This window comes from Neophocaena asiaeorientalis, unplaced genomic scaffold, assembly GCF_003031525.2.
Source record: "Neophocaena asiaeorientalis asiaeorientalis breed wild unplaced genomic scaffold, Neophocaena_asiaeorientalis_V1.1 scaffold850, whole genome shotgun sequence".
Classification (NCBI taxonomy): Eukaryota; Metazoa; Chordata; class Mammalia; order Artiodactyla; family Phocoenidae; genus Neophocaena; species Neophocaena asiaeorientalis.
In genome coordinates this window covers 259,416-272,989 of record NW_020173675.1, presented here as the reverse complement: position 1 = coordinate 272,989, position 13,574 = coordinate 259,416, and the positions used below count along the sequence as shown (strand labels likewise).

General features: G+C 37.1%; 1 protein-coding gene and 1 pseudogene across 2 annotated transcripts in view; both read right to left on the bottom strand.

Moving 5' to 3' along the window:
- TBC1D8B (TBC1 domain family member 8B) overlaps positions 1-13,574 on the bottom strand; it is a 72,960-nt gene that overhangs the window by 9,241 nt on the left and 50,145 nt on the right. For both annotated transcript variants that reach the window (XM_024749584.1, XM_024749585.1), the window contains exons 11-16: positions 7,579-7,696; positions 6,353-6,638; positions 5,273-5,402; positions 4,636-4,734; positions 496-564; positions 82-322 (exon numbers count right to left, since the gene is read on the bottom strand). In XM_024749584.1, coding sequence (XP_024605352.1) covers positions 82-322; positions 496-564; positions 4,636-4,734; positions 5,273-5,402; positions 6,353-6,638; positions 7,579-7,696 — 943 coding nt within the window. The remainder of the gene's footprint in view (positions 1-81; positions 323-495; positions 565-4,635; positions 4,735-5,272; positions 5,403-6,352; positions 6,639-7,578; positions 7,697-13,574) is intronic.
- On the bottom strand, positions 10,228-10,770 carry LOC112402584 (cytochrome c-like; annotated as a pseudogene).

The following is a 13,574-nucleotide window of genomic DNA, read 5'->3' as shown; positions in this document are numbered from 1 at the left end:
AATGATAGGCAGTACTAAGTATTTCTAGGGGTACCTTTATTTTTTTGCTTTAAAAAAGAAGATTATTGGACATCATCCTACCAATTGCAGAGGAGAATTCTTTGAAGTTTATAAGGCAGTCGGAGTTTTCATCCAACAATCTGAATGTCCATAAAGCTAGTGAGTCTCTGTTTGCAGAATGAGCCCAGGGACTCAACAAGTGATACAACACTCTGAACTGCTGGCAGTCAATCTGATACTGTTCCAAATATGGCAGACTAGGATCATGGTGCTTCAATACTGGAGAACTCAAACACCAATAGTAAGAAAAAAACAACTCTCTCTATTTAAGAAATGGAAAAAAAAAAGCAAAGTCATTATATCAGAAAAAGTAACTTTATAAGATTTTTTTCTTTTAAACATGTCTACTAAAGTAATTAAAGATAAAATAGTTGAACAGTTGTGGTAAAATTCTGCTAAGAATATTATTTTTCATTTAAAGAAGGAAAACAGTACCTTAAAGATGACATAAAGTTCATCCAATTCATGAAGGCTCAATTTCACATCTTGTGATACAACACGCAACTTTAAAAGGATTAAAAGCAATTTAGAATTTAACACTTCAGCATAGAAATTCTCTTTGAATCCATTTAGAAATCTCCCTCTGCCAGAATAAAATATATTTTTTTAACTTTTTAAAGGAATAACAAAGTAAATGTACCTATTTTTCCCTTTTAAAAAGTTGTACAGAGACTATAGCTCAATTCTATTCTGATATGTAATTTGACCTTCATCTCTTCATATCCAGAGATAACTGCCAAAGGACAGCCACTTAATGTCTATAAATATAAGCAACAATAGTCTATAGTTTTTTTCCATATATTCCTGTCTTGCTATATAAGCAATCTGTCAAGTCACCACATGGGGTTGTCATTAAACACTTCAAAGTCACTGGGAGATGTACATTCCCTCTCTGTGCCAAAAAACGTAATCTATCCCAGAGCATAGAAAAATATGATTTGTTCCAAAATCCATTCTATGACGTGAGCACAATTCTAATATGAAAACTAAAGTTAGCACACACACACTGTAAGCCAATGTCACTTTAACACAGATATAAAGAACCAAGCTAAACTATTTAGGAAAATCATCAAAGCAGAATATTAAAAGAATAATACAACACGAACAAATAGGACTCATTTCAAGAATCCAACGGAAGTCTAATATTAGGAATTCTTTAATGTACTTTACTACATTAATAAATATAACCTCAAGATATGGAAAAGTTATTTGATCAAAGTTAACATTCAATATAGATTTTTTTTTAAATGTCCCAAATCCCTTAACCTAGAAACTGAATGAAACTCCTTAATTTGCTAAAAGGCATCCTTCAAAAATCAACAGCAAATATCATACTTAACAATAAAATACCAGAGGCACTTCTATTAAATTCCAGAATGAGACAAGGAAGGCTGCTTCCACTGCTATTATTTAATACTTCTCTGAAGGTCCTATCCACTACAATAACACAAAAAAACTGAAAACAGGTATGTATATTAGGAAGGGTCAAAACTCTAAGACTAGAAATGATATGCTTGTCTATTCAGAAATTCAACTGAAAAAAATTAGAATTAATGAGAGTCAGTAAAACAGCCACTTAAAAAAGCAACATGTGCAAATCAATGGCTTTTACATATACTATAATAAACAAATTAGAAAATGTAAAGAAAAATGATCTCATTCATATTAGTAACAAAACCATAAAATATATGGGAGTAGACAAACCCAACAAGAAATGTGTAAGATCTATATGATGAAAACAATAAATGCTTACTAAAGGACATTTAAAAAGACATCATTAAAATGGATATTAAAAAGGAATATTAAAAGCCTTACCAGATTTCAAAATGGACTATAAAGCCACAATAATTAAAACAGTGTGGGGCTTCCCTGGTGGCGCAGTGGTTAAGAATCTGCCTGCTAAGGCAGGGGACATGGGTTTGATCCCTGGTCTGGGAAGATCCCACATGCCACGGAGCAACTAAGCCCGTGCGCCACAACTACTGAGCCTGCGTGACACAACTACTGAAGCCCACGTGCCTAGAGCCTGTGCTCTGCAACAAGAGAAGCCACCGCAATGAGAAGCCCACCCACCACAAGGAAGAGTAGCCCCCGCTCACCGCAACTAGAGAAAGCCCACATGCAACAACAAAGAGCCAACGCAGCCAAAAATAAATAAATAAATAAATAAAATTTTAAAAAAGAAACAGTTACAGAAAAATAAGAAACTACAGAAATAAACCCATATTAGCATATGAAAAAGGCAGAGTAGAGTACAGTAATGATGGAGTATTCAATAAATGGTATTCAAATAATGGGCTATTTCAGTTGGAAAAAAATACCATTAGAGTCCTATAACACACTATAAACAAAATATATACTTTACGTGTATTCAAGATCTAAATGTTAAAAAAAAACACAGGGCTTCCCTGGTGGCACAGTGGTTAGGAATCTGCCTGCCGATGCAGGGGACACAGGTTCAAGTCCCAGTCTGGGAAGATCCCACATGCCGCAGAGCAACTAAGCCCATGCGCCACAACTACTGAGCCTGCGCCCTAAAGCCCGCAAGCCACAACTACTGAAGCCCGTGCGCCTAGAGCCCGTGCTCCACAACAAGAGAAGCCACTGCAGTGAGAAGCCCACGCACTGCAACTAAGAGTAGCCCCTGCTCGAAGCAACTAGAGAAAGCCCGTGCGCAGCAACAAACACCCAACACAGCCAAAAATAAGTACATAAATTAATTTTACTGGTGGCGCAGTGCTTGAGAGTCCGCCTGCCGATGCAGGGGACACGGGTTCGTGCCCCGGTCCGGGAGGAGCCCACGTGCCGCGGAGCGTCTGGGCCCGTGAGCCATGGCCGCTGAGCCTGCGCGTCCGGAGCCTGTGCTCCGCAACGGGAGAGGCCACAACAGTGAGAGGCCCGCGTACCGCAAAAAAAAAAACAAAAAAAACAAAAAACAAAACAAAGCAATACCAGTACTATAAGCCAATATGAGAAAGTATGTTTATAAATTATATAATTTTATATGGGGAAGGCCTTGCTAAGTTTGACATGAAACCCACACAATATGTAAAAAAAAAAAGAGATTTGACTACATAAAATTTTGAAAGTTATATACTCTGAAATACATCATAATACATCATAAAAATTAAAGAAACAACAAGATTGGGGGAAATGTTAGCCACAAATATAACTGACAAAGAATTAATACCACTAATATTTTTTAAATGTGACGCTAGTGGGAGTGTGGGGGAAAAGGCATTCTTACACACTGTTGGTGGGATTATAATTTGATACAAATCTTTTAGAGGATAATTTAGCAGGACCTGTCAATGTTTAAATACTCTTACAAATGTGTAAGATTAGATATACAGTTGACCCTTGAACAACTCGGGGGTTAAGGGTGCTGACCTTCCACACAGTCAAAAATCTGCATATACTTTACAGTTGGCCCTTCATATCCATGGTTCCACATCTGCAGATTCAACCAACCATGGATCTTGTAGTACTGTTAGTACATGTTTATTGAAAACAATCCACATGTAGGTGAACCTGTGCAGTTCAAACCCATGTTGTTTAGATAACATATTACTTGCAAAAGCGAAAAAACATTAAAATGAAAGAGAGAGAGAGGGAGACCTACTAAATGCATATCAACAAGGAATAGTTATATAAAGTATAGCATACCCATACTGTGGTATACTATTCAGTGCATTAAGAAAAGCGAGGTATGCAATAATATGCAATGACCATGATATAGCTCTGAGTGAAAAAAGTTGCAGAACAAAGTAACTGGTATGATCTCATTTGAAAAGCTATATTGTCCCCCTCCCCCCCACCACATACACATTTATATCTATAGATATTTAGAAAAAAGATCTGGAAGGATACATGCCAAATCATTTTAATGTTGGTTACTCCTGGGGTAGGAAACTTCTACTTTTTTACATTTCTATAATGTTTGAATTATTCACAATGAGCATGTATTCAGAAATGTTAATTTTCCCAGATTTGTATCTCTGAGGACTTAACCTTTAAGCAAGTAGGTTTACAAAAACAATACATGCTCATGATAAAAGCTCAAACAGCACAGAAGGATTCATACAGCAAAGTAAAACACTCTCTCTTCCAACCAGAAATCTATTAATCCCATTCACCAGAAGCAACCAATATTAACAGCTTCTAATGTAGTCATCCAAATACTAAAAAGGAGTACTTAAAACACACTGTTTATTCCTTTTTCACTTTATCTTGGGTATCCAAGGATAATAATACATATTAGCAGCCTAGAGTACTATGTAGGTCAGCTGTTCTTATTGATGAAGCACATCACAAATATGTTATGCTTAAATGCCTACATCATAGCATTCAATATTAAAGGTCACATAACACAAAACATGTTGGAAAACCAATGTTTCAACCAGAAGAAAATCACTTATTTCCTCTCAAAAAATTTACAGTAAGCTAAGCTGTGGCAAGAATCTAGCTCAAATGTATAGTTATTTTATTTTCTTAACATGAAATGATAATTTTTAAATGAAGTTCAGGAAAAAAATGTTACTCCAATTGGTTTTCCCCCATTGGGTGGATACTCACCACATTCTGCTTTGTTGTTTCCTCTAGGGTCTGTATCACATACAACCTATTTCGACAGCGCATGCTGTATATATCTTCATAGCGAATATTCCCATATTTCTGCAAAAAATATAATTTCAGTGGATACTCATTCATAATAAATATCCACTTTTCTTACAATTGAATTTCATCAGATTCAATTCTCAGAGGCCTTGGTTCTATTCCTAGCTATTTTCCCAACTTGTTCAGTGATTATGCAAATTTTCACCTCCCACGTTTCAGTTTTTCTGTATATTCACAGGAAAGGATTCCATCTACTATGGGTCTAGACTAAGTACAAGAACACTGGTAAAATTCTTAGTCTCTAAGAAGAGAGTATTTTTCACCTTTTTATGCAGCGATAGATATTTAAAAGTGGTCATTATTTGTAAAACTATGTGAATAGTTTCATTTAATTAAAAGCAAACTGAAGCAGAGGAAGCTATATAACGTAGGAACAGTTCATAGAACTCATTTTTAAAGTGAAGTCAGATTTTACATTACTACATCTTTACATGTATTATTATCTTACTCTTAATATACCACTAGAGATATAACTATAGTATCTATCATTTTAAATATGCTATGTAATTATATTTATGGTATAAGAAAAACTTACCTCATTTGACTCTCTAATCAAATCTGTAATATCCACTCTAATATGACTGCTTTTTTCATCACTTACATTTGAACCCTGCTGCACACTTGAAGGCAACGGGCTATCCTTATTAGTGACATTGTCAAAGAACCTATCCAAAAGTGACAGTAATACAAGAATCAGTAGAAGTAAAATACAGAGAAAATGACAGCTAATTTCTCCCTAGTTTGAGATTAATTTCTACCGAGAGGACAAGAGATAGTCTTATGAGGGAGGAGAATTTGAAGATGGTTGGGAATTAGGAGGACATGGGGAGTGGGAAATGGGATGGTGATGAAATGACTTCAGAGGTGGGGAGGAGAGCATGGGGAAGCAGATAGGCTCAGAGAGTTCTCAGAAAATACCACATGGCCCAGTAAGGGTGGAATATACGGTATGTAGAGGCACGTGAGGAGAAATAATTTAAGAAAGATACACTGAGGCCTTAACATTGAGAGTTCTAAATACCAGAGTGAGGTGTTTATACTTTATTCTGTACATAAATGGGATTTGATGCACCATTACAAGTTACCCAAATATTCATATATTCATTCATTTAACATATACTGTGTATACACAAACACACACACACACATCCCACACATGTGTTTCAATACAAAATAGAATTCACAGAAAAGGCACCAGGAAAATAAAGCTCAGCTTACCTGATTGAAACCACTTGAAAACCAGAAAAATTTCCCCCCACTGGACATTTAATATTATCAACCACCTCCCCCACCTCAAATTACTCTTATACACTTTATAGCTCGAACTGGGACTATGAAAGTCCCAGCATACCAAATCAACCATATTAGATGTTAGTGTAAATGTATATATAACCTAGTGGTTTACTTCAAAGTGACTGACTTACTTTTGTTATATTCTATTTAGAAACAGAGGAGTGGACTTTAGGCCTAGCGTTTTCATTCAACCAGCTTTGTGACTTTGGGCAAATTATTTAAAGTTTCTAGGGCTCAGTTTCCTCATCTATAAAATAAGGGGTTTGAACAACATAAGCTCTAAGGGGCTCTCCAGATTTAAATGTTATGATTCTCACAGTACCTGTTTAAAGCTGTCACAGCTTCAGCATCATCTTTACATGCCAGAAGTTTGTCTAAATTATAGTCAAGTATTGCCAGTCCCAGTTGTAAAATGGCCTTTATTCCATCATAGAAGAAACAGTCCACCACATTCACTGCACTTTCAATAGGCAGCACACTAATAAAAAGTGTGAGGAACCATGAGAGAGAAACTGAGGAAAAGAATGTCATATCAGTCATATGTTCAGTCAGCTGGGGAAGGTGATCTCTGATAAGTTCTTCAAAGACTGCCTGATCCACCAAGGCACCTGGAGAACATAAAAAGAAATTTTAAAATGAACACCTTTCAAAAGGACTTGTTTCCAATACCTTCCCACTTCTATTAGTAGGCTGATATATCTCATTTCTCTTCCTTAAATTATGAACTTCTTCAGTGCCTTTTCTATATTTCATGCATCTCTTTATCTGCTAGCAGTATCATGCATCAAGAAGCACTTGAGAAACTCAATTCATATTCATTGGAACAGTTATTTATGGAATCTTCATTATGTGCAGAAACCTGTAATAGGTACTATAAGAGATACATCAATTAATTAAATGGTCTCATCTTCAAAGCGTTTAATCTCTAATAGAACTTGCAATAAATAGACAAATAATTATAACACAAGACAATACAGTCAACGACCTAGCCATGACACCAAAGGCTTATGAGGGTACAAAGGAGACCACCTATGGTTTTAAGGTAAGGGATCATGGATCTACAAATATTTGATGACTGAAGAAAATATTATATAAGTAACAAACTAAGAACTTGATCCTTCTTTCAAAGCTTGAATATATCTATACAATTCATAAAAATGTGGAGATTTTAAGCTGATTAAAATCTCTCTCACATAAAGAGACTATTAAAATTTTTCCAGTAGCTCCAGATGCTTCAGATTACCACTGTTTTAGCAATACAGAGATAGTAAACTTAAAACTTCTATTTTATATGGAAACAGACCAGGCACTTTATTTTTAAAAAGCAACGTATTAAATAATACGTTTTTCCAATCATATGTTCAGTGCAAAAACCTCTTCTCTTGAGCATGTCAGTGAATGTGACATTTGATATTGCTTGCATTTTGTATATTTTGCAACTTAATTATCAGTTCTTCCATTTGATAGGTAACTGGATAGACAAGAGGCCTATAAATTGTTTAGAAAAGAAATATGTGTTCGTATATGTATACGTGTTTTGTTTTTTACCAATGATTCGACGATTAAAATAATCAGGTAACATTCGTTCACATACAGCAACCAGAAGCCAAAAAGCTTCTTCCTCTTTTGCATACAGAAGCAATACTGAAGTCAAAATGTTCATTGCCTAAAATTCATAGAAAAATAAAAAATAAATATTGTTGGGGTAATAATTACATTTCTTATTCAAACATAGTAATTTTCAGCAATAACAACAACTATGAGAGTAATCATAACGGAAACATGAGAACTCTGAGCCAGTCCAAAGCAAAACAAGGTGAAGTCACACTAACGTTTGCTAATCACTTATTTTACACGGTACATTCAAGGAAAATGAAGCAATAATATCATGAACATAGCATACAATAAGTAAAACCTCTCTAAATTTAGACTGATTTCAATGAGTAAAAAATATTAATTATTGCCAAGTCTTAAAAAAAACACTGCATACTTTCAAGGACATACTAACATTGGAGAAACAAACTTCATCTGTATTTTCAACTACCTACAGGAGAACATCCCTTAGATGTCGATCATCCTCAATTGTGTCTAAAACTAAATCTTTCCTCTATTAAATAGGATTCTCTTCTTTGCTACCTTAATTTTGATCACGCTAGAAACCCTTTATCTGCCACATCTAATTTGTCTTCACATCCTAGAGTTTCTTCTTATAAAATGTTTTTTTATTTTTATTTTTATTTATTTATTTGGCTGCACCATGCAGCATGCAGGATCTTAGTTCCCCGACCAGGGATTGAACCTGTGCCCCCTGCAGTGGGAGCGCAGAGCCCTAACCACTGGACTGCCAGGGAATTCCTAAAATGACTTTTAGATTTTTTTTATCCTCTCCATTCCCACTACCACCCTAACTTTCTCCTTCTTCTAATCTATCTTCCATACAAATGTCAGATCACTACTTTTATATAACATTTGGCCATAGCCCTTATTATAAAGTTAATAAACCCATAATGTATAGAATCTGGGAAGAATGGAAAGGTGTGAAGAAAATTAAATCTCCTGTATCTTACCTACCTAGAGATCACCACCATTAACAAGTTGATGTACTTTTTTTGTGTTTGTATTTCCTTCCTTTTTCCCCTTCTAAAATTTAGACCAAACTGTATATTAAAGTTTGATTTTTCACTTAACGTTATATTATACATTTTCAATGCCATTAAATAAGTCTTCTAAAACAGTATTTTTAATGACTGTAAAAAATCTATTAAATTGAATATACTATAAATTATTTAGCTATTCTATTATTGAACATTTAGGCTGATTTCAACTCTTCACTATTATATATAACAATGCAATGAATATCTCTGTATATAAATCTTCATCCAAGTGGTTTACTATTTTCTCAGTAAAGATACATAGAAATTAAATTATTTGGTCAATGAATATTATTATTTTTGTGGTATGTGTGTAAGAAGTACTAAATATTCTCTATTTGATGCTATACATAAACCACACTAAAATGCCTTTCATTAAGTAAAAGGCAATATTTTAGATAGATAGAGAATTTTAATTAAATTGGCATAGTTAAGACCAAAAAGAGAAAGTGGACATTGCCAGTGTATCTTCAGCCCTTGCCTTAACAGGCGAATGAACACAACTTGAAACACAGGTAAATCTTGCTGTTCTATGAGACAGTGAAGAGATCTTCTCAATATTTAAATATATTAATATAAACAGTTATATAAATCTAAATATAAAACCAATCTCCTATAGGGTTTGAGAAGGCATTCACTATATGCCTGAAAAGTTTAACATTTCTTATTCAAGTTTAATCATCTCTTTAGAAGGGGAAAGGATAGTACTTGAACTGGAATCACTATCAAAATTCAAAAAGCTGACCATATTCTTTTTTTTTAAATAATCAACATGCTTATATTAATATAACCAGTTATAGAAATCTAAATATAAAACCAATCTCCTATAGGGTTTGAGAAGGCATTCACTATATGCCTGAAAAGTTTAACATTTCTTATTCAAGTTTAATCATCTCTTTAGAAGGGGAAAGGATAGTACTTGAACTGGAATCACTATCAAAATTCAAAAAGCTGACCATATTCTTTTTTTTTAAATAATCAAAATGCTATTTAGGTGCATATATATATATATATATATATATATATTTAACAGCAATTTATTTATTTATTTTTTAATTTTTATTTATTTATTTATTTTTGGCTGTGTTGTGTCTTCGTTGCTGCGTGCAGGCTTCTTCTGGTTGTGGCGAGTGGAGGCTACTCTTCATTACGGTGCACAAGTTTCTCATTGCGGTGGCTTCTCTTGCTGCGGAGCACGGGCTCTAGGCGCACGGGCTCAGTAGTTGTGGCTTGCGGGCTCTAGAGAGCAGGCTCAGTAATTGTGGCGCATGGGCTTAGCTGCTCTGTGGCATGTGGGATCTTCCCGGATCAGGGCTCGAACCCGTGTCCCCTGCCGTGGCAGGCAGATTCTTAACCACTGTGCCTCCAGGGAAGTCCAAGCTGATCATATTCTTTTAGCCACAAACCAATCTTATTTAAATCAGGACAGAAATATTACCTCAGCCATTCATGATCTGAATTGCAGTGTATGAGATCAATTTAAATATGGTACACATAAAAAATCATGAGACATTTGTTTCGTAATAAATATGGCAGTGGCCAACTACTACTCATTAGAAGCTTTTTTGAGATAAGCTATCAAGTCTGCCCTTTCTCCCCTCTTCTTAAACCCAGTGAAGATGATTTTTGTTCCAGGAATGTACTTCTTGGGATTCCCCAAATACTCCATCAGCATCTCCTCTCCCCAGGTGATGCCTTTGTTCTTGTTGGCATCTGTGTAAGAGAATCTGAAAGTCTGACCTGTCTTTCACCCAAACACACCATGGAGATTTGGCCCAGTCTTGTGCTTGCCTCCCTTTTCCACAGTATGGCACTGAGCACACTTCTGAACAAAAATCTTCTTGCCCTTCTCAACATCACCCATTTTTAAATCGTTCTTTCTCCGTGCACAACTAAGAGGTTCCCCTGAATATTATTATTAAATGACTTGATATTACTGCCAAATTGTATTCCAGAAATTGACTGTACCAATTTGTTTTTCTGACCTATAGCATTTGAATGTTTACTTCACTGCTCCTTTGCCAATACTAAGAATTGTAATAATTAAAATTGCTTTTGCTGATTTGATAGTGAAAATGGTATCTCATGGTTTGAATTTGAGTTTCTTTGATATTGAATTTCCTTTTCTAAACTTTATTATCAATCTGTATTTTTTTCTGTGATTCATCTTTTCATGTCCATTGTTCTTTTTTTTTTTTTTTTTGCGGTACGCGGGCCTCTCACTGTCGTGGCCTCTCTTGTTGTGGAGCACAGGCTCCGGACGCACAGGCTCAGCGGCCATGGCTGTCGGGCCCAGCCGCTCCACGGCATGTGGGATCCCCCCCAGACCGGGGCATGAACCCGCATCCCCTGCATCGGCAGGTGGACTCTCAACCACTGCACCACCAGGGAAGCCCCCATTGTTCATTTTTATAATTCAACACTTTTCTTATAGGTTTGTATATTAAGTACGTCAATCCTTTGTCAGATCTGGTACAATATTTGACTTCAAGTTCAGTTTTTACTCCATCACTTTCCTGTTCAAGAAGCCATAATGGGAGGAGCATCAGTGAAAATGGCAGAGCAAGGCTCTCCGAAAATGCTTTCCTCTATAAAAGCAACAAGAACACTAGCAAAAATCATCAAAATCAATTTTTCAGAACTCTGAAAATGCACCAAAAGCTTACAGCAATTCAGGAAGCCTTTACTTAATGAAATGGTTGAATCTCAGTAAAAACAGTGAGCTCTGTGGCATTTTAAATCGTCCAAGTCCCATTCCTCCTCAGCTTTACAGAAGCCTGAAAAACCAACACTCAGCAATCATGGTGAAAAGCAGCACCTAGCAGCCATGGGAGGAAACAGAATGGGGCTGGAGCGCCTTCACAGTCCCATTCCCAGAGATCTGTCATTATTTGACCCGTCTGGTCATTCCCTGGAAAACTGCACTCATAAGGCTGTCTTTATTTGACCTGACACAGAGCTCACCCAAGGCAAACAGTCTTTCCTTGAAAAAATGTTCCTTGAAAAAATCAGAAGCAGTTGTTGAACATGCATCTGCCTGAGGCAGTGGATAACAACTGGGCCAAACAATAGGCTAATAAAGGGTTAAAATAAAAAGCTGGGGAATGGGATATCCAAAAGGGGCTTTGGAATGCTCTAACTTATTCCTGGGAATCTAGAAGGCAAAGTGCATGATATGGCTTCATGCCTGCCCAGAGCTGTATGCATGCTCATGATAGAACAGAAAAAGCCCTAAGCTCTTACCTCTGGCTAATCTTGAGGCTCTGCACAAACAGGAAGTGATAGAGAATAGAAAAAAAATAAAGAAAACTCAACAAAACCAAAAGTTGGTTCTTTGAAAAGATTAAAAAATCTGAAACACATGTAGGTAGTCTAACCAAAAAGACAAAAAACAGAAAGATACAGAGAGACAAAGAGAGAGAGACTCAAATTAAAATCAGGAAATAGAGAACATTACTACCAACCTTAACAAAAATAAAAAGGATTATAAGGGAATATGATGAACAACTATATGCTAACAAATTAGACAACCTAGATAAAGTGGACAATTTCCTAGAAAAACCACCAAGACCAACTCAAGAAGAAACAGAAAAATCTGAACAGACTTATTATAAGTAGAGACTGAATTAATAATGAAAAAACTTTCTTCAAAGAAAACTCTAGAAACAGATGGCTTCACTGGCCAATTCTACCACAATTTAAAGAAGAATTAACACCAATCCTTCATTAACTCTTCAAAAAATAGATGTGGAAGAAACACTACCTAGCTCATTCTTTGACACCCTGACACTAAAACCAGACAAAGACATCAAAAGAAAACTATTATCAATACATTTTATGAATATAAATGCAAAAATCCCAAACAAAATACTAGAAAACTGAACTAACATATAAAAAGGATTACACATCATGACCCAGTAAGATTTATCCTGGGGATACAAGAGTGGTAAAACATGAAAGTCCACAAGGGGAGGACCTTCAAGATGGCGGAGGAGTAAGACGTGGAGATCACCTTCCTCCCTACAAATACATCAAAAATACATCTACATGTGGAACAACTCTTACAGAACACCTAATGAATGCTGGCAGAAGACCTCAGACTTCCCAAAAGGCAAGAAACTCCCCACGAACCTGGGTAGGGCAAAAGAAAAAACAGAGACAAAAGAATAGGGATGGGGCTTGCCTTGTGGCACAGTGGTTGAGAGTCCGCCTGCTGATGCAGGGGACACAGGTTCGTGCCCCAGTCTGGGAAGATCCCACATGCTGCGGAGCGGATAGGCCCGTGAGCCATGGCTGCTAGGCCTGCACGTCCAGAGCCTGTGCTCCACAACGGGAGAGGCCACATCAGTGAGAGGCCTGAGTACCGCCAAAAAAAAAGAAAAGAATAGGGATGGAACCTGCACCTCTGGGAGGGAGCTGTGAAGGAGGAAAAGTTTCCACACACTAGGAAGCCCCTTCACTGGTGGAAACGGGGTTGGGGTGGGGGAAGCTTCAGAGCCACGGAGGAGAGCGCAGCAACAGGAGAGCAGAGAGCAAAGCAAAGAGATTCCTGCAGAGGGCAAAGCAGAGAGACGGAGCAGAGGGCAAAGCAGAGAGATTCCTGCACAGAGGACTGGTGCCGACCAGCACTCACCAGCCTGAGAGGCTTGTCTGCTCATCCACTGCCAGGGTCCCGTGATCCAGGGACAACTTCCCCAGGAGAACACACACCGGCCTCTGCCGCCACAGGCTCGCCCCGCATTCCGTACCCCTCCCTCCCCCTGGCCTGACTGAGCCAGAGCCCCTGCATCAGCTGCTCCTTTAACCCTGTCCTGTCTGGGAAAAGAACAGACGCCCTCTGGCGACCTACACGCAGAGGCGGGGCCAAATCCAAAGCTGAACCCCAGGAGGTGT